The sequence below is a fragment of the Chiloscyllium punctatum genome, chromosome 13 (genome assembly GCF_047496795.1).
Source record: "Chiloscyllium punctatum isolate Juve2018m chromosome 13, sChiPun1.3, whole genome shotgun sequence".
Classification (NCBI taxonomy): domain Eukaryota; kingdom Metazoa; phylum Chordata; class Chondrichthyes; order Orectolobiformes; family Hemiscylliidae; genus Chiloscyllium; species Chiloscyllium punctatum.
In genome coordinates, this window is record NC_092751.1 from 104,135,032 (window position 1) to 104,157,467 (window position 22,436).

The 22,436-nt window shown below is 44.5% G+C and overlaps 1 protein-coding gene across 1 annotated transcript in view; it reads right to left on the reverse strand.

Moving 5' to 3' along the window:
- Window positions 1-22,436, reverse strand: part of cdh23 (cadherin-related 23) — a 967,008-nt gene that overhangs the window by 244,160 nt on the left and 700,412 nt on the right. The window contains exon 28 of the mRNA XM_072583543.1: window positions 1,988-2,048. Within this exon, the coding sequence (XP_072439644.1) occupies window positions 1,988-2,048 (61 nt within the window). The remainder of the gene's footprint in view (window positions 1-1,987; window positions 2,049-22,436) is intronic.

Below are 22,436 nucleotides of genomic sequence, written 5' to 3' on the forward strand. Positions count from 1 at the left end.
GGACCCATGGGCACAGCCTTAGAATTAGAGGGGGTCAATTTAGAACGGAAATGGGGAGACATTTCTTTAGCCAGAGAGTGGTGGGCCTGTGGACTTCATTGCCTTCAAGTTGGGTCTGAGATGTTGGGTGCCTTCAAGGCAGAGATTGATAAATTCTTGATCTCGCAAGGAATTAAGGGCTATGGGGAGAGTGCGGGTAAGTGGAATTGAAATGCCGATCAGCCATGATTAAATGGCGGAGTGGACTCGATGGGCCGAATGGCCTTACTTCCACTCCTATACCTTATGGTCTTATTGTTTAACATAGGGGATTATATCTTGCTTGGTTTCTGACAATATTGATGCATGTACATAGCTTCCAGCAGGCAATGCTTATAACTGGGATTCCATTCTCTGAACTTTCTTTAAGTTAATAATGAGATCAAACATGGTGCAATCAAACCTCTATCCTGTAGCTTTCTGACTTAAACACCACCAAAAAACCAGCTGAAATCTGGCCACTGCCTGTCAGACTGACTGTCCTCCCATTAGGTCCCAGTTAATATTCAACATCTGCCACCTGCTGGTGTATAAGGGCTTTGCAGAATCGAAGCATCTATAGAACACTTTTAACATGGATCAATCTGCTATCAACTAACAATCAGGCCGAGTCTCATAAACAAGTATCAGTTTATTTGTTCTTTTTTCATTAACACAACTGCTGCTCACAGTCCAAAGGTTATCTTTCAAGTTTCAGCTCCCTGTTCACAGCCCCAAACCAAAAATGATAAAAAGAATAAAATAAAATAATGAAAATTCAGCAAGGGTCCCAACGCTTGTCTGTCTTTGTCAGAGAAACTTGAGATTAATCTAAGTTAAAAGCTCTCTTTTTATTTATTTATTCAGTCATTTCAACTGACAAAGGAACAGCACTCCGAAAGCTTGTGATTTCAAATAAACCTATTGGACTATAACCTGGTGTCATGTGACTTCTGACATTGCCATGGAGAAGGTAATGGTTCACTACAGGGGGTCCTGACCTGGTCTGGCTGAAATGTGACTTCACACCCAGAAGGTGTTGAGTATGCTCTCCTTTACTGATCAGAACATTGAGAATAGGAGTTGGGAGGTCATGCTGCGGCTCAACATGGTTAGGACACTTTTGGAATATTGCATGCAATTTGGTCTCCTTCCTATCAGAAGGATGTTGTAAAACTTGAAATGGTTCAGAAAAACTTTACAAGGATGTTGCTAGGGAGGGAGGGTTTGAGCTATAGAGAGAGAGGCTGAACAGGCTGGGGCTGTTTTCCCTGGAGCGTCGGAGGCTGAAGGGGGTGACCTTATAGAGGGTTATAAAATCATGAGGGGCATGGATAGGCTAAAAAGACCAGGTCTTTTCCCTGGGTTAAGGGAATCCAGAACTAGAGGGCATAGGTTTAGGGTGAGAGGGGTAAAATTTACAAGGGAGCTAAGGGGCAGCTTTTTCACACAGAGGGTGGTACATGTATGGAATGAGCTGCCAGAGGAAGTGGTGGAGACTGGTACAATTACAACATTTAAAAGGCATCTGGATGGGTATATAAATAGGAAGGGTTTAGAGGGATATGGGGCCAAGTGCTGGCAAATGGGACTAGATTAGATTAGGATACCTGGTCGGCATAGATGAGTTAGACTGAAGGGTTTGCTTCTGTGCTGTACATCTCCCTGACTGATGACTCTTAACTGCCCTCTGGGCAATTAGGGATGGGAAATAAATGCTGACCAGCCTGTGATATCCATGTTCCATAAATAAATTTTTAAAAAGCACACAGAATTGGATTTGTATTACTGAGAGAAACCCTTTAATTGAACACTATCTAAAGTAATTTTTTTGATGAGTTTGGAATGAGTCTGGACAACCAAACTCCAATAAAGAATACATCTGTTTCTTACTTAAGCAACTCCTTCAATTAAATTCTGATTCTTTTTGCTAAGTAAAATAAATGGTGCAGATACAAGTCAATGTTACCTGAGAGAATTCTGTACAAAACCTTCCCATTAACTCCTTCATCTGCATCAGTGGCTTGTACCTATTAAAACAGAGAAAAAGCAGATTCAGCAAAAACCAAATCACATGCTGCACCTTCCTACTACATGCTTTGATGCAATTTGAAGCTGCATTCCAATACACTATAAGCTCCAGTGAAATCATTGAGTTCAACCCAATTCCTCTGATCAGAAAGCAAAGCTTCCTGCAGTGGTAGACTTACCATCAGGGAGCTCAGAAAGTTTTAACTGATCCAGTCATTCTTGGGATTCTGGCTGGGCCAGCCCTTTTCACCCAACCCAAGTTAGTCTTGAGAAGGTGGGGGTGGGTTGCCTTCTTCAACGGCTGCAGTCCCATGTGATGGAGGGACACCCTTGGAGACGTTAGGGAGGGAATTCGAGGATTTTGACCCAGTGACGCTGAAGGAACTGGGATGTATTTCCAAGTCAGGTTAGTGAGTGGCTCAGATGGGGATTTTCCAGGCAGTGCTGCTACCATGTATCTGTTGCCCTTATTCTCCTCAGCAGGAGTGTTTTTAGATTTGGCTGTGTTGTCAAGGAACCTTGGCAAATTGGAGCAATGCATCTTTTAGATGACACCCAGTGTAAGTTGTCTTTTCCCGAGGATGCGGGATTTCAAGACTGGGGGGGAGGGAGGGGTACATTTTTAAGGTGAGAGGAGAGAGGTTTCAAAAAGACAGAGGCATTAATTTTTTACACAGAGGGTGGGTTCACATGTGGAATGAAATTCCTGAGGAAATTGTGGATGTGGGCATAACTTTTAAAAGACACTTAGGTAAATATTTGGATGATTAAATAGATTAGATCTAATCATCCATGTATTTACCTAAGTGTCTTTTAAATGTTACGCCCAAATCCACCACTTTCTCAGGAATCTCATTCCACACGTGAACCCACCCTCTGTATAAAAAAATTAGCCCCTCATGTCTTTTTAAAATATGTTTTAAAAAGACTTTAAAAGACATTTGAAAGACACTTCGGTAAATACATGGATAGAAAAGGTTTAGAGGGTTGTGGGCCAGGTGCAGGCGAGTGGGACTAGTTCAGTTTGGGATTATGTACGGCATGGACTGGATGCTGTATGATTCTATGATACTGCACAGTACAGTGATGCTTACACAAGCAAGTGTGGCACAGCAATAGTTCAAAGTTTGTGCGAAGATTTGTAGCTCGGGTGCTCGTTGTTGTGGTTCTGTTCGCCGAGCTGGGAATTTATGTTGCAAACGTTTCGTCCCCTGTCTAGGTGACATCCTCAGTGCTTGGGAGCCTCCTGGGAAGCGCTTCTGTGATGTTTCCTCCGGCATTTATAGTGGTTTGTCTCTGCCACTTCCGGTTGTCAGTTCCAGTGTCCGTTGCAGTGGCTGGTATATTGGGTCCAGGTCGATGTGCTTATTGATTGAATCTGTGGATGAGTGCCATGTCTCTAGGAATTCCCTGGCTGTTCTCTGTTTGGCTTGTCCAATAATAGTAGTGTTGTCCCAGTCGAACTCATGTTGTTTGTCATCTGCGTGTGTGGCTACTAAGGATAGCTGGTCATGTTGTTTCGTGGCTAGTTGGTGTTCATGGATGCGGATCGTTAGCTGTCTTCCTGTTTGTCCTATGTAGCCTCACAACACACTTCACATTCAACAACCAAATATATGAACAAATCAACAGCACACCCATGGGCTCACCCATCTCTGGACTCATAGCAGAAGCGGTAATGCAAAGGTTAGAACAAACAGTCTTACCGCAAATTCAACCCAAACTCTGGGTCAGATATGTGGATGACGCCTTTGTAATCATTAAAAACACAGAAATAGAGAACACACACCAGATCATCAACACCACACTCACAGGAATCCGATTCACTAGAGGGAAGAAAAGGACAACCAACTCCCATTCCTAGACGTGATGGTACAGAGAACACCGAACAGAGAATTCACCACAAAGGTATACAGGAAAGACACACACACAGACCAAGTCCTGAACTATGAAAGCAACCACCCCAACACACACAAAAGTAGTTGCATCAAGACATTGTTCAAAAGGGCCACAACACACTGCAGCACACCAGAACTGCAAAAAGAGGAAGAAGAACACCTCTACAATGTATTCGCCAAAAACCCGGATACCTGCGCAATTTCATCAACAGATGCCTGAGGGAAAGACAACGGAACGAGGACATGCCGCAACCCAAAGGACTAGCCACACTACCATACATCAAGAGCATTTCCGAACTGACAGCCAGACTACTGCGACCACTAGGACTCATAACAGCACACAAACCAACAGCCACTCTCAGACAACAACTCACCAGAACGAAGGACCCGATACCCAGCATGAGCAAAACCAATGTAGTGTACAAAATCCCATGCAAGGACTGCACAAAACACTACATCGGACAAACAGGAAGACAGCTAACGATCCACATCCATGAACACCAACTAGCCATGAAACAACGCGACCAGCTATCGTTAGTAGCCACACACACAGACGACAAGCAACATGAGTTCGACTGGGACAACACTACCATTATAGGGCAAGCCAAACAGAGAACAGCCAGGGAATTCCTAGAGGCATGGCACTCATCCACCGATTCAATCAATAAGCACATCGACCTGGACCCAATATACCGGCCACTACAGTGGACAGCTGGAACTGACAACCGGAAGCAGCAGAGACAAACCACTATAAATGCCGGAGGAAACATCACAGAAGCGCTTCACAGGAGGCTCCCAAGCACTGAGGATGTCACCTAGACAGGGGACGAAACGTCTGCAACACAAATTCCCAGCTCGGCGAACAGAACCACAATACTGCAATAGTTCACAAGCACGAATGGAACAATTGGTCAGTGATGCTGCTTTGAGTACTGAGGAGAAACATTGATTGGATGACTGACAGAAGGATTTGCTCTTTCATTTCAAATTGCAGAATCACACATTATCATCAGCTTAGAGTGAAACGGTTTTCAGTTTTGAACCAGTGAGGAATAAAGACATGACAAATAAACAACATTCATGACAGCAAAAGCCAAGGATCACTCAGAGCTTAAATCAAATTAAACTAAAACAAAACAAAGGACTATGATGCTAAAGATCTGAAACAAAACATAATCTGCTGGAGAGACTCTGGCAGCATCTGCGGAGAGAGAATAACAGAGTTAATGCTTTGTGTCCAGTGACCCTTCTTTAGTTCTGAAGTTAAAAGTTGATGTGTGTTGAGATGTGTGGCTTGCTACATTATTCAGAATGTTCATGTAAAGTATTCAGAAAAAGTTTATAACAGGAACATCCCGTTTCTTGTTCATGACCTTGCCTAATCCCTGTTGTGCAGGGATGCTCACAGCACAGCCAACCTGTTTTTATCCATTTACATTGATCATTCACAACCTCCGAGCAATGATCTTTCTCTCAGCTTATCATTTGTCATCTGTTTGTTTACCTGTTCCTTTTCTCTCTCTCTCTCTCTCTCTCTTTTTCTCTGGGCACCATTGCCATTTACAGAGAATCCCAATGAACAAACATCCAATTTACAAGTGCTTGTGCTTACGAACACAATCTCATACAAGGTATAACTTTAAAGATCTGACATCCACACATTTCCTGTACCAATGAATGAATGCTTTAAATTTACTGCATTGTGTTCCGACTTGTGAATGGACTCGGAAATGGAACACATTTGCAACCTAGGGATGACCTGTATTTTATTTAAAAATCACACAGCACCAGGTTATAGTCCAACGGGTTTATTTGGAAGCACTAGCTTTCGGAGCGACGCTCCTTCATCAGGCACTCCCAAAACCCGTGCTTCCAATTAAACCTGTTGGACTGTAACCTGGTGTTGTGTGATTTTAACTTTGTCCACCCAGTCCAACACCGGCTCCTCCATATCCTGTATTTTATTCCAACCCCACCCATCAACATCAACATCAATACCACCCTTCCACGGCGGTTTTCAGTTCTGAAGAAGGGTCACAGGACTCGAATAATTAATTCTGCTTCTCTCTCCACAGACGCTGCCAGACTCGCTGCGTTTCTCCAGCAATTTCCATTTGTGATTCAAATTTCCAGCATCTGCGATTCTTTGTTTTTTTTTGAACAAATTGATAGTTATGTGCAAGGTCTGATCAAGGCAGTGAATGATGTACCTCAGAAACAATGTCCAGTGACCACTTAGTCTAGGAACCTCAGTGTTTCATGGTCCTTGCCAATGTTACAACAGCACTCTGTTCATTATATTGTGAACCTTTCTCAAGTTTCAGTGTCATTGCTGAGCGAATTCCAGGCAGTTAAAGATCAGCCTGTAGTGCTTCCAGACTTTGGGATGAAACTAAGTGTAGAACAGGAAGATATCTAAGATTCCAACTACTTTGAAGAGTCTTCTAATGTCTAATATTCCTCAGAAGCCCATTCCCCATTTATTGATCCAAAGTCCCCCTCCCCTTCCTGGGTACAGTTTTTCACTGTGTGAGACTGCAGGTATATCCATCCACTCGTGGGAATACAAACAGAGTTAACATTTTGAGAGAACCGCATCCCCTGCATTGTAAACAGAGTGAGAGACTCAAAGGTCAACCATTTCGCTCTCCACAGACGCTGCACATTCTGTGGGGGAGGGGTGGGGGGGCGATGGTGGTCAGCATTTATTGTCCATCCCCAACTGCCCTTGAACTGAATGGGTTGCTAGGCCATTTCAGAGGGAAGTTGAGAGTCATCCACTTTGCTGTGGGTCTAGAGTCACGTGTAGGCCCAGACCAGGTAAGGATGGCTTGGAGACAGTAAGGGCTGCAGATGATGAAAGTCAGAGTTCAATAGATGCAAAGCTAGAAAGACACAGAAGGTCAGACAGCACCTGAGAGGCAGGAAAGTCAAGGTTTCGGGCCAAAACAATGACACTGAAGGGTCTTGGCCCAAAACCTTGACTTTCCTGCTCCTCGGACACTGACTGACCTGCTGTGTCGTTCTAGCTTTGCATCTATTGACTCAAATAGGGATGGCAGTTTCCATCCCTAAAGGGGATGGGCTTTTCCTGACATTCAACTAAGGCTTTATGATCATCATTAGACTCTTAATTCCAGATGTTTTTACTGAATTCAAATTCCACCATCTGCCGTGGCAAGATTTGAACCTGGGTCCCTGATAAATCACCAGGTCATCACCTCCCCATGCTTTTATATCCTTGTACATCACTCCATACATATATTTATATTGGCCTGTGTCTACCAAGGCACATGTGCACAGATGATTGCATCAATTTGTATATGTGCTGCCGTGGATATTTTTACTGTGTCTCTGCCAGGCCGAACGGTCCATTTTAAATCTATTCCACTTACATGACATTGCTTATTTTCAAATGACTTCTCACTGGGAGGCAGTGATAGTTTTGGTGAATCATCAAGGATCTTTTTACATGATTTTGGAATGGTTTCTCTGTGACAGCAGTTGCCTGTTGTTTTCCTCCCTAATTACCTTGCTGGGTTAAATGTTGCCCTTGTGAGCAGTTCTCCAAATGGTTGCAGCAATAAAGCGTATCATCGATTTCCAGCACCAATTAAAGAAAGGTACCACTGGGATTAAAAACCACAGAGTCCTGTTTGTAAACCTGGTGCTTAAGTCAGCATGCCATAACTACCCACACTCATTCGGCACCGTCCTCTCAGGACCCTTGCTCATTTTTCGGTTTCTAACTCTGATGCAATTACATCTGGTAGGAACCGGAGAAAATAAAGGAAGAAAACAAGTCATTTAAGAAGTGGAAAAAGACTGCCTTTTCGAACTGTGAGCCCCCACAGTTCAATCACAGCGCCAGGGACCCAGGTTCGATTCCTGCCTTGGGCGACTGTGATGAGTTTGCACGTTCTCCCCGTGTCTGTGTGGGTTTCCCCCGGGTGCTCTGGTTTCCTCCCACAATCCAAAGATGTGCAGGTCAGATGAATTAGCCAGGCTAAATTGCCCATAGTGTTATGCGCATGAGTCAGGGGTAAATATAGGGTAGGGGAATGGGTCTGGGAGGATTACTCTTTGGAGAGTTGGTGTGGACCTGTTGGGTTGAAGGGCCTGTCTCCATACTGTTGGGAATCTAATCTAATGTAATCTAAACTCATTTCCTACATGGGATCCTGCAGCCTTCCAGACTCAATATCGAGTTCAATAACTTTAGGGCTTGAGCTATCCCATGTCTTTACCTCAACCCCTAGAAACCTGGCTTCATTATCACCCCAACACCAGGCCTCGTTATCACCCCTCGAAACCAGGCCTCATTATCACCCCATCACCAGGCCTCATTATCACCCCTAGAAACCAGGCCTCGTATCATGCAGCATTGCCCTCTGAGAAGGGCACTGCTTGTCACTGGCCACTCAGGTGTTTCCTTTCTTCCTGGTGTTGGAATTATAAATAAATAAGACAAACAAAGATTAAACTTATCGTTTAAAAAATAATAAACAGAAGTGTCAGAGGTTTTGTTAAAAAATAAGAAACCTGGCTTCGGTATCACATGGAGATGCTGGAAGTAAGAGTCGATCAAATGTAGAGCTAGAAAAGCACAACAGATCAGGCAGCATCAGAGGAGCAGAAACGTCAAAGACCCTGTCCCAAAATGTTGACTCTCCTGCTCTTCCAATGCTGTCTGACCTGCTATAATATAGTCTGCTATTACATGCAACCCATCGTTAGTCACTAACAGTCCCCAATTAACAGTTATTCACCCTCCTGGCCTGGTTGTTTTCCACTCCTTTCTCTGTCCAACTTCTCTTCTCTCTCTTTGGGCTCTATCCCTATTCTATTGTTTACTCCTTACTCCCTCCTCCCACCCTATCTTCTGCATATAAACCGACATTTTCCTAGCTACCATCAACACTGAGGAAGGGTCACTTGACCCAAAACATTAACTCTGATTTCTCGCCACAGATGCTGCCAGATCTGCTGAGCTTTTCCAGCAATTTCTATTTTTGTTCCTTGTTCAGTACTGTACTGCGCTTCAAAGTTTGAGTTCAAACCTATTCGGATTTTAAATTGGGTAGTGTTGTGCTTCTATATGAACCTCTCTTGCAAAAGACAACAGTCACTGAACCATCAGGATTCATGCATCTCTGGACAAATAGCTGAAAACAAATCTCAGCCAGTTAGCTGGAAGGCTGGGTTTGCAGTGCCAATTCTTGCACTGGCTGAGTTACTATGAAGGGCTCTCCTTCTCAACTTCTTCCCTTGTTTGTGGTGCAGTGACCCACCCAGTTTCAACTACCATCAGTCATTTGTATCTCTTTAATGAGAGAGTGGGACGATGGGTACTTCACTCCTCTATCCTCATGTTCAAGCACTAGCTACCTGGAGGAGAATGCACTATCCATGCAGAAAGGTTTTTAATTCAAGTGAGTGTGTAATAACCAAGCAAACCTATGGAAAGCAAATTTGGTCTTCGTTAAAGTCATTAAATGCAATGTTTTCCATCAACCCAATACCCTGAGTCACATTCAACATGAGACATTAACTCTGTAACCTCTCCACAGATGCTGCCAGATGTGCTGAGTTTCTCCAGCTATTTCTGGTTTTGAGATTCCCAATATAGGAATTAAATCTAATTCTGTAATGGAGTATTGAATGATGAGATGAAACTCAGTGGGATGTGATGAATTTGCTTAACATCTCATTATTATGTAATCTCACCTCATTAATATGCAATTCCCATTCCCGTTCTCTTGGACAATGGCTGGTGACAATGCCTGACCTGAAAATCCGAGCAGAGAGCTAGTGACTCCAGCTCACCCCTCTGGGGCTGCCATCTTGTACACTAATTAACATCCTCTCAGGGGCATGCACAGTCTTGGCCATGGAAGTTGGTGTTGGATATGTATTGGCCTCACTGCATCAACATGACCCAGTTCAAGCAGCTCTGCAGCTCAATGCTGCATTTTGGAGCACCATCCACTGCAATGCTGCTGCCACACATCGTGTGACCAGCTCCAGGCATCCATCTCATGGACTGAACTCAGGCACATCTCAGGATCTCTTTGCTTGCTCCCTTACCACTCTCACACTTTGTACTTGCTTTGATATTTGCAGCATGGCTGCCTTGCCTTGGGATTTTGCACTTGGTCCCCTCCAACAGAGTCATGGTCCTTCTGTCTCACGTTCCCTTTGAGAGCAGGCACAGAGCTCATCTTGGGTGTGAGCGATCGGCAGTCACGAGGTGGAAAAAGTGAGGACTGCATTGTTCTGATGAAGAGGTTATGCTCGAAATGTCGACTCTCCTGCTCCTCGGATGCTGTCTGACTGGCTGTGCTTTTCCATAGTCACCAGGGTGGGCATATTGCAGGATGCACCATGTCTATCCCACACCTGCACCTTGTGTGGTACACATGCAAGAATTGTTTGTATTTATTCATGAATGATGGTATCATTGGGTGGGCCAGCGTTTATTGCCTGTCCCTGACCACCCTCAAGGGGGATGTGGTGAGCTGCCTTCTTGAACCACCTGCCGTTTGGTGTAGGTTGACTTGCTGTCTGGGGAGGAAATTCCAGGAATATGACCCAGCGATGCTGAAGGAATGCTGATAACATTTCCAAGTGGGACCTTTCTTCCTCAATTGACTGTGGAGTCGTGGCAGTGACGTGCCCACCAGCAGGTGCACCCCGCCTCGAATCTGGCTAAAATACCCACCGAGGGGGCAGTATCTGAGGCTGGAGGAGGCGGCCTTGCTGGGGTGGCCCTCTGAGGGAGCCTGGGGCTCCTTCCTCGCAGGCAGAGGAGGTGTTGGCTTGTGGAGCTGCCCTATTGATGGTGGAGACTGCGCAGATTGGGAGCTGTAGGAGACCATTGAGAGAACGCGTTGCAATGTGAGCCTGGGGATGGCGGAAGTACATTCACCGCAGGACAACAGCACAGCACGTGACAACAAATCTTACTCAGTTACTGGGACATCACCGCAGGAACGGTCACCGTCTTCACCTGCCAGGGAAACGATCCTTACCTTGGGGGTGAGGGGGGGCGGTGAAGAAATGAATGTTGGGCACCTCACCAGCCACTGAAGCTCTTTGTGCTGGGCTTAGGATTGGCTGCTTTCTCCAAGAAGGAGACAAAGGGAGGTATGGAGTGAGATGGAAGAGTCTGACATGGTTGTTAGTGAGGTCTCCTGAGTGAGTGAACGGGCAGTGGAGAGGGCATGCAGTCTGTGTTGGGGGGGTGCTTGGGATGAGTGAGTGCAAGTTAGGCAAGACGTTGCAGGTGGTGGTGAGAGCCTCGGGGGGAAGGTGGATGCGGTGTACAGAGATAGACTGAGTGTGAGGAGGCAGTGGAGAGAAGATGGTGGCACTAATCCTGGTGAGGCAGAGAAGGCCATTGACAGTCCTATGGCACATCTACGGCATTCCTCTGGACCATGGCCACTGCAATGACCCAGGTGCCATGGTCTTCTCTGCTGGTGCTGGGGTAAGAGTGTGGCCCATACCTCTCCTACGCTGCCCATCACAGCCTTGAGTTCCCCGTTGCCAAAGTGGTGCGGCCAATTTGTCTACCATCCCGAAGGAAATTCCTGGCACACCAGAACAGTGCAGGGCAGATCCCGACAGACCGGGCTTGAGTTGGTACACAACTGTTTCATAAAAAAGGTGTTGGCATCAGGACTCCTAGGAGATTCTAGAGGTACTGAGCAATTCTCAGTGGAAGACAACGTAAATGAGGTGCGAGAGAGGCTTCATGCATACCAGACAATACCAAACCTCTTTAGAATTCCTACACTGTGGAAACAGGCCACTCAGCCCATCAAGTCCACACTGACCCTCCAAAGTGCATCCCACCCAGACTCAATCCCATCACTTCACATTTCCATGAAGGGCTCCTGCCCAAGATGTCAAATTTCCTGCTCCTTGAATGCTGCCTGACCTGCTGTGCTTTTCCAGCATCACTCTGATCTTCAGCATCTGCAGCTCTCACTTTTGCCTCACACTTCCCATGACTAACCCATCTAACCTGCACATCCCTGGACACTATGGGGCAATTGAGCATTTGCCAATCCACCCTAACCTGTACATCTTTGGATTGTGGGAGGAAACCAAAGCAGCTGGATAAAGCCCGGGCAGACACGGGGAGAAGGTGCAAACTCCACACAGACAGTCACCTGAGACCAGAATTGAACCCAGATCCCCCCTGGTGCTGTGAGGCAGCAGTGCTAACCACTGAGCCACTGTATCACCGTGACACACAGAGACAGAAAAACCCTCCTTGAAAACTCCCTGAGATTGACACTTGGCTGATTTCTGGTGAAAATTGTTCATTTTTCAAATGCCCAATATCTTTAAGTATTATTCAGAAAGGACAATTTGATTGAAACATATTTTGTTTATTTGTGGGAGATTGAGAGGCACTGCTGAACCTGTAGACGGAGCTGCAATATCACACACTCACGTTAAAACACAAACCAGATCCACTTTCTGAAAATGAAACTGAATTTGCACTTGGGAGTGAAATGGGTATTTGTGATGGTCAAATGCAGTATTATCATCTCTGTGCACTTAAGAAACTTCTAACTTCTACCGAGTTTTCAGCACACAAAGGGAATGCTCCAATACCTTCACCTAAAAGCATTGCAACTGGATCTGAAGAATAGACTGAAGTTCACTGTTCCATTAAAAGCCAGTAAATTGAAGCTGGACTGTTGTTTTGTCCCTCTCCCCTTCTCACACACAAATGACCAATTATATCCGAGTGCCTGTTTTAATCTATTGTTCTTGCCCAAACCCAGGACAAATTACTTTAGCACATCTCAATCATGCCCTTTCTTCTCTCTCTCTCTCTCTCCTGTGCCTTATTCCCTCCCACCCCTCTCCAAATTGCTCTCTGCTTTCAAAGTGGAAATTACAGGGAGCCCTCAAACTCCTACGCACTCAATCATTTCATGAGCAACAGTTTTTATACAATTCAATCCCCAACTTTCACCATTCCCAAAATTGACAATCACCTCCACTTGTAGGTTTGCAGCTGGCTTATTTGCGTCTCTTGGCTGATGCTCGATCCCCAATTGAATTATGGGTAGGGGTTCCACAAAATCCCTTTTAATTTTCCGAGCCATGATCTATTAGGATTCAGGCCAGATATTTGATTCAATGGTTAGCAAACAGCTGGCTTACACAAAAGGAAGATGGGAGTCTTGGAATGTTGCGATACAACGATCGAAGCATCATCTCCAGTAATTGTGGCTCTCCCTTCCTAAATCACCATGGTTTTTCTTACTTGTAGAGTTTCCAGATGTTAATGCTACAATGTGGAACACAGGTTTTTCCTGAGGGTTGACATCTCATCACCAGATTCAAACGGGGATCGGAAACACGCACTGAGCAAGCTCCTCCGAGAATTTTTCTCCCGATTCAGTCAAGAAGTGGGCCATCTAAATCCGATGCTGGAAGATGGGCGCTCAAATCTGGGGGCCCAACATGACGTTCCTCAGGCACTGAGGAAACAGAGGCAGTTAATTGAGGGAGAAGGTGCTGCCATTTTGTGGTCTGTCCAAAGTCTTAAAGTTCACAACAAACAAAACAAATTGGAGCCAGGCCACCCACTGTGGATGGGGGATCCCTCCTCAGGGAATGCTGTAGCTGAAGCCAGGTATCCAGGGAGGGTCTCTGAGTCTGCTTGGAGCACGGCAGGCTAACTCCCTGTCAAAATTAGGCCTTAATAAGCCATTAAGGGGGGAAGTTGGTGGCGTAGTGGTAATGTCACTAGAATTGAGAGGCCCAGGTTAACACCCTCGGGGTGCACAAGTTCAAACTAAGAGATAGTGAGGATCACAGATGCTGGGGAGTCAAGAGTTGATAAAGTGGGGCTCTGGAAAAAGCATGTGTGGACTCTGCACATGTTCAAATCTCACCACAGCAGCTGGTGAAACGTAACATCAATGAACAGACAAAAAAAATCTAGAAAGTAAAATTCGCTTCCGTAATGGTGTCCATGAAGGTGTCATCAATTGTCATTCAAAAAATAACCATTCTTTAGGGAAAGAAATCTGCTGGCCTTAACTACTGTGACCTACAGATGATCACAGACCCAAATGGACTAGTTGACTATTGTCTTCTGAAATAGCCCTAGCAATCTACTCTGTTCCAGGGCAATTAGAGATGGGCAACAAATGTTGGCCTTGCCAAAGACATCTATAGCCAGGGAGGAGTGTTATGTTACACCATAGATTCAGGATCAGACAATCCTGTGTTTTTAAGCAAACTAAATGCTATCATGACAAGCTAAAGGCACTTGCCTCACCTTCAGTCGCTTTCGCCAAACAATGGAGTCAGTCTGTTGGGTGATTTGCAGCAACATCACTAAATATAAAACACAGACTATGTCTCGCACTTTGTGATATAATTATGCTGTAAATAGTTAGTGTTGGAATTAAACTTCAAGATATTTGTTGTGGAAGGACTTTGGGACCCTGGATCAACCTTGCAGTGATGTCATGGAGCTGCTCCCCATTGCACATAAATAGTAGAGAGTTAGGGTGAGGTCGGGAGAGAGAAACACCCACAGAGAAGTGGGGAAAGTTGCCCACCGAGAATGAAATGATAGGCTTCGTGGAATAGTCTTTCAATAAAGTAACGGGAAGATTAAAGCCTGGTGTGTCTCAGGTTACCACGTGTAGGAATATTCACTCTTAACTGTAAGAAGAAGTGCTTTAGAGAAGTCTAAGCCTGAAGACAGAGCTTGACCTTCCCTTCTCCTCAACCATTCTGTCTTTAATCCAAACCCATGGAATGTGAGCAGTGACAAATGACAATCTGTCTCCCAGGAACCTGAATCTTTGGTGCATATGTTACACAGGTGAAAAACCACAAATCCACATTAGGTAAAAGCATCAAATATTTACCCACCTTGCTTCCAGGTTGATAGCTCTGCTAACCCCTTGTCCCCCCACTTCACTGTTCTGGGAAAATGGCCCAGTGGTGGGATAGAGCTGGAAATGGGACAGGCCAGCTGGCTGTGCGAGAGGTTCATGTCTGTCTGCCACTGTGTCACCTCTGCCAGTACGTTTAAAAAAAAATCCTCAAAGGTTTTCTCAAGGAACGAGAGTTTTTGTTTTGTTACAAACATAATCTGAGTCTGCATCGGTGAAAATGTATTTATGATTGCTGTGTAGATTTAGACCATCTCAACTGATAACAAGGGAAGCAAGCAGCCTCAATAAGAGAGGAGAAGGAGGCAACATTATTGTTTCTGCTGAAGAAAAGCATCAGATAAAGACCAGAGAAGATTTGGGTACAATTTCCCCACAGTCGACCAAAACTGGCCTGGCATCAAATACAAAAGACCCAAATTGCAGGTTAAGGAACAGTATGGTAACCTGTGCCCATAAACCCAAATCTCAGCTGGACGCACTGTGAAGAGATGAAGACCAAGGAGAGTGAAGAAGAACAAAAACAAGGAATATCTTCAAAGGAAAAGAGAGTCAAGAGAGGCAATGCATGAGTGAAGGATGTTGATTTTTTTTATATATATAAATTAGTTTTATGCTTTCACAATTCTGGAACAGAGTTAATGAGCGGTTAAGGTCCTTAACTTGTCTTTTGGGAACATATTGCCAAATGTTCCAGAACCCACGCATGGTTTGAAACAATGATTGGTGATTCTTTCCTCGCTTCAACACTTTTATTTAAAGCTCAATTATCCAAACCTTTTCCTCTCAATTGATTCCTTACTGCGGGAAATCTATTTCAAAAGTCCAACAGTTATTTGAGAAGTTGAACAAAAAAGAAAATCAATTAGTCACGTTTTGAAGCTATCCAAGAACATAAGATGTAATTTAAACAATTTTTAATCTCACTTTACATCATCTAATTCAGATTAAATCAGCCATTGAAGTGATTAACTCCAAAAGGTTATGCATGATTCCTCTCACAGGCAAAGGTGAACAGAAAACATTAAGGATGGAGGAATGGGATTGATGGAGTCAACATAGGCAGCCCTACTGACTAGGTGTACCCAGTATTAACTGTATATACACAACATCCAGACTGGCTTGTTAAAAACTGATGCTGGAAACCAGAAACAAAAACAGAAATTGCTGGAAAAGCTCAGCAGGTGTATCAGCATCTGTGGAGAGAAATCAGAGTTAACCTTTTGGATCCAGTGACCCTTCCTCAGAACTGCTGGTAGTGAGGAAATGTTGGTTTTTATGCAGAAGATTGGTGGCAGAATGGGGGATGTAAGGGGTAAATGATAGGTGGAGGTAGAGCCCAAAGAGAGAGAGAAGTTGGACAGATAAAGGAGTGGATACCAATCAGCCTGGGAGAATGTACAGCTGTTAATGGCTAACAATGGATCGTTTGTAATAGTAGACAGTGTGACAACAAGACCTATGGTGTGGGGGCTGGGGTAAGCACATGGAAGAAACTCAAGCTCTCTATATCCACCTACTGTTTACTCCTTACTCCCTCCCCCCACCGTATCTTCTGCAACGTTTCCTCACTACCATCAGTTCTGAGGAAGGGGGGGGGGGGGGGGTTAGCCCTCTCACCATTCCTTGAGGACACTGTGTAGTTAACCTTTGCTTGCTCCCGGTTGGGAGCTCATCACAGTGGTTAGGCAAAAAGGACTTCTGACTGACTCATCACATTGCTTAACTACCCTACAATGCCAGATCCCAATATTTACTCCTGTAACCGCCAGCCTCTAGGCTATCTTCAACAATTATTTATGATTCCAGACAGGGAATTCCAAATTGTTAATCTTCTGCATGAGGAAGGATGAACTGGCTCCCTTTCCTTACTCATTCCCCCCGTCAGTTGGTTCCAACAAGATTAACTTATGGAATGATTTATGAGATGCCGGTGTTGGACTGGGGTGTACAAAGTTAAAAGTCAGACAACACCAGGTTATAGTCCAACAGGTTTATTTGGAAGCACTACCTTTTGGAGCGCTGCTCCTTCACCAGACAACCACCTGATGAAGGAGCAGTGCTCCGAAAGCTAGTGCTTCCAACTAAACCTGTAGGACTATAACTTGGTGTTGTGTGATTTTTCATTTATAGAAGATCCCTTCCCTCGTGGACAACTTCCCTCCAGATCAAAGATTGCGAAAGAAGCAAATTTAATCAGTCTTTCTTTCATTATTGAAAGCTAGAGATTATTAGTTACTAAATGCAAGAAGAAAAATTAATTCAACACACATACACACACAGGTGGAAAATGAGTGCAGAAAGATAAAAGTTAAAATATATACAGATCAGTTTCTAGTTCAGTCGTGAAGACTAAGAAATGTAAATGTTGATTTGGCTGAATTAGTTTGGTAATTGGCTTCCAGTACCTGGAGTGATGGAGGTAAGGTTTGCAGCTAAACCTAATGAAAGGATGTATCTTAGTCTGTGACTTTCACAATATACTAGTGCTCAAATAAGTATATAAGAGTATCTCAGGTTACTAGCATAAATGAGCACCTTAGCTGACTAGCAGAGAGGAGCACTTTAGCTCACTTACACAACTGAACACCTTAGCTCAGAAGCACACACAAACATTAACAGACAAGGGCTGAAACTCACTTTTGACCCATCTCCGTGTATTCTTGAAAGGGGAAATGTAATAATGCTCCTCATTCATACAGTTGATCTCTATTCCATCACTTTCACATCCTCAGATACTCACAGGAGATTACCGTTCAGATTGTAATGTTTTTCACCTTTGAAATTTCTTTGGCATCTTCTGCTGTGACATTCCAGGGTTCCTCTTCAGACAGCTACTGAGTTTACACCAATAGTCATATTTTGGCTGTATTTCTATGTTTAAATAAAAAAGGCATTTTGGAGTTTAAAGCTCAGTATGTCTATTGGTGATCTGTGGTCATGGCACACTATTGCTGAGTTATTTGCTCTTTTCAGGAGGTGGACTAGCTTTCCTGCCCAGATCAGTTCGACTCGATCACAGCTTTCTAGAAAATATGCCAAAGTGGTTCCCAGTAACTACCTGCCCTTCCTCCTGAAGATCCTTGACTCTTTACGGGATACAGATGTCATTCACATTTGTTGCCTTTGAGCTGAGTGGCTTGTTGGTCATTTCAAAATTGTTGGAAATACATACTCATTTTTTCTTAATACTCATTCACAGGATGAGAGCTTTGCTGGCTAGGCCAGCACTCATTGCCCATCCCTCATTGTCCAATGGGCAACTAAGAGTCAACAATATTGCTGTGACTCCAGGTAAGGATGGCATTTTCCTTCCCTAAAGGACATTCATGACTCAGATGAGTTTTTCTGACAATTAACAGTGAATTCATGGTCAATATTAGGTGCTTAATTCCAGATTTTTCATTGAATTCAAATTCCACCATCTACCATGGTGGGATTTGAACCCAGGTCCTTAAACATGACCTGGGTCTCTGGAGTAATAGTGCAGCAACAATATCACTAAGCCATCGCTTCCCTACTACAAGTTTATATGCCATGTGGAAAAATTAAAATATATTGAACAGTTTGGATATTTTTCAGAACAAACAGGTTTATGTTGAGGAATGAGGTCAACAGTTTCAAATGAGCTAGAAGACACCCACTGTTTTCAGAAAACTCAAGTAGGTTTAGGGGACAAATACACAAGGTTACAGGAAGGTAAGAGGTGGGGTTTATGGCTCTTAATTACTGCAAAACGTGGTTTTGAAAAGACATTTTGGCCTCTATGCAAATGGTTTCATGGACATAGAATTCCATTTTACAGACATAAGGGTTATTAAAGGAGACACTCCAGGAGCTATAAATCGGAAATCTTTCCTGCGTGGAAGTTCCTGACCATATTGTAATATGTGAAGCGGTGGACTATGACCAATTCTCAATGACTTGAAGCCACGCTGATTGCAACCTGAACTGAAAGTTTGCCATCAGTCAATGGGCATGAAAGATCTTAATTATCACCATTAAATGATGGAAGGTAAAATTCAATACTCCACATTTACCAGAATTGGAACACAAGGGCAGCACAATCTAAGGGAGGCCATGGCCTAGTGGTATTCTTGCTCTAGACTAGGAGGAAGTGAAGACTGCATTAAGGGCTTATGCCTGAAACATTGACTCTCCTGCTCCTTGGATGCTGCCTGACATGTTGTGCTGTTCCAGTGCCACACTTTTCGACTGTTAATCCAGAGACCCAGGTAACATTCTGGGGACCTGGGTTTGAATCCCACCATAACAGAGGGTGGAATTTGAATTCAATAAATATCTGGAATTGAGAATCGAGTGATGACCTTGAATCCATTGTTGATTATTGGGGAAAACCCCATTTGGTTCACTTTGATCCTTTAGGATGGGAAGCTGCCCCCTTTACCTGGTCTGGCCTTACATGTGACTCCAGACCCACAGCAATGTGGTTGACCTCTAACTGCCCTCTTGGCAATTAGGGATGGACAATAAATGTTGGCCTAGCCAGTGATGCCCACATCAGTGAATGAATAAAGAAAAAAAAAGAGTGTTTAATGCATCTTCACTACCCCCCCATCATCAGCAAGTTGTGAAACTGAAGTTTATTGGTCAGCCAGGTAATAGCCTGCTTTCAGAATCACATTTATTGGTCATTGCCCTAAGCTTCATGCACGTCTATGTTTTATCCCACTGGCAGGACACAGATCTGCAAAGGTCCAATCACATGCAAACAACTGGTAATGACCCTTAGAATTCTTTCAACTTCAGAGCCCTCGAGGTCTGGAAACCTCTTGGGATTCCAACTTGCAATGATGACTCATTATATCTCCCTCCATGGTGAATGACACTGAGTGAGTATTGCCTCTGTAGGAAACATGGCTGTCAATTTATGTACATCAATGTCCCATCAAAAATAGCAAAAGTGGTTTGTTTCAGCAAAGTTGATGAAGGGATAAACATTAGTCGAGACCAACTCACCAGCCCTTCATTCAGGGCAGCAATCTAACATAGTATTTGAGTGATTAGATTACTTACAGCGTGGAAACAGTCCCTTCAGTCCAACAAGTCCACACCAACCCTCCGAAGAGTAACACACCCAGACACATTCCCCTATATCTAACACTACGGGTAATTTAGCATGGCCAATTCTCCTAACCTGCACATTTTTGGACTGTGGGAAGAAACCGGAGCAAACTCACACAGACACGGGGAGAACGTACAAATTCCACACAGATAGTCGCCAGAGGTGGGAATTGAACCCGGGTCTCTGGCGCTGAGAGGCAGCAGTGCTAACCACTGTGCCACCGTGCCGCCCACAGTGACAGGACCTTAGGGAGTGCACCAGCCCCTCAGTACTTAATGAAAGTGCCTTTGCCAATATTTTTCTTCTCTAATTTCCAAAGAGTAATTTGAAACCACAAATCTTACTGACACAAACAGGTTAGTAAGCTACAAACTGAAGCAGCACCAACATCTAAAACGTACGAAACGTTAAAACCAAAAGCTCATTGGACCTTTTTGGGCAAACAGAAAGGATTTGCTGACACCCGTTATAAGAAAACAAAACTGCCTTCGCCCTGACTTCTGGGTCAACATTCATCTCATAGCCAACATCGCTCAAGAAGAGACTCTCTGGTCATCAACACATTACTGTTTATGGAAGCTTGCGGTGCTCAAATTGGCTTCCATGTTCCACACACAACAAGTGGTTACAGTTCAAAATTCGTTATGGCCTGCAAATTGCTTTGGGATGCACTGAGGTTGATTGTGAAAGGTGCTACATGAATGCAAGTCTACATTTCTCTTCAAGGAGAAAGTGAGAACTGCAGATGCTGGAGATCAGAGCTGAAAATGTGTTGCTGGAGAAGTGCAGCAGGTCAGGCAGCATCCAAGGAACAGGAGAATCGACGTTTCGGACATAAGCCCTTCTTCAGGAATGAGGAGGGTGTGCCAAGCAGGTTAAGATAAAAGGTAGGGAGGAGGGACTTGGGGGAGGGGCGTTGGGAATGTGATAGGTGGAAGGAGGTTAAGGTGAGGGTGATAGGCCAGAGTGGGGGTGGGGGCGGAGAGGTCAGGAAGAAGATTGCAGGTTAGGAAGGCGGTGCTGAGTTCGAGGGATTTGACTGAGATAAGGTGGGGGGAGGGGAAATGAGGAAACTGGAGAAATCTGAGTTCGTCTCTTGTGGTCGGAGGGTTCCTAGGCGGAAGATGAGGTGCTCTTCCTCCAGCTGTCGTGTTGCTATGGTCTGGCGATGGAGGAGTCCAAGGACCTGCATGTCCTTAGTGGAGTGGGAGGGGGAGTCGAAGTGTTGAGCCACGGGGTGGTTGGGTTAGTTGGTCCGGGTGTCCCAGAGGTGTTCTCTGAAATATTCCGCAAGTAGGCGGCCTGTCTCCCCAATATAGAGGAGGCCACATCGGGTGCAGCGGATGCAATAAATGATGTGTGTGGAGGTGCAGGTGAATTTGTGATGGATATGGAAGGATCCCTTGGGGCCTTGGAGGGAGGTGAAGGGGGAGGTGTGGGCGCAAGTTTTGCATTTCTTGTGGTTGCAGGGGAAGGTGCCGGGAGTGGAGGTTGTGTTGGTGGGGGGTGTGGACCTGATGAGGAAGTTACGGAGGGAGTGGTCTTTTTGGAATGCTGATAAGGGAGGGGAGGGAAAAATAAATCCATGGTGATGGGGTCCGTTTGGAGGTGGCGGAAATGACGACGGATGATACGATGTATATGGAGGTTGGTGGGGTGGTAGGTGAGGACCAATGGGGTTCTGTCCTGGACTCATGCCCGAAACGTCGATTCTCCTGCTCCTTGGATGCTGCGCTTTTCCAGCAACACATTTTCAGCTACGTTTCTCTTCAAGTTGGGCTTTCGAAGCAGGTGCCCATTTGACCGACAGACCAAGCTGTTATTTCAAGTTTCCCATGCAGCAGGTCAACACACACTTTCTCTTTGTACACAAGGAATACAAGGCTACTCTAGCACACTGGTTTACTCAAAACCTGATGCAGGATTATTAAAAACAACAGAAAACACAAAATGTATGATGGACTAATGAGATTCTGAGCGCATGAGTGAAACAGCTAGAATAGATCTTAATGATGTGATGTTTCATTTACCATGTGGGTTTATATTCTCCTTCAGCAATGTAGTACACATAACCGAATGTCAGTTAAATAGCAATTTAACTTCCATGGAAGTTTATCACTTTTCTAGTTCTTAATGTTTTATTAATGGATAATCAAAATAGCAATGCAGCCACAAGGAATCTCTGCAGAGAGCTGCAGGTCGATTTGGGGCAGGACTGTTGAATGTTTTTGTCTTCTCAGGTTGCACAGGTAAGAGCCAGGCAAACCTGGGTGTGCTGGCGGAGGTGGGGGGAGAAAATTAAAATCTGCATTTCTACAAATTTGCATCCATCTGAAGCTGTGGGCGCTCAGCAATTTGGTTGCTCTGATGTTAGGTTTGATCTGCACAAAAAAGCAGTTCCTTTTCACAGCTCTGTTGAGAGTGGGCAAGCAAGAGAGAATTCAGGCATAAATCTAGTGAAAG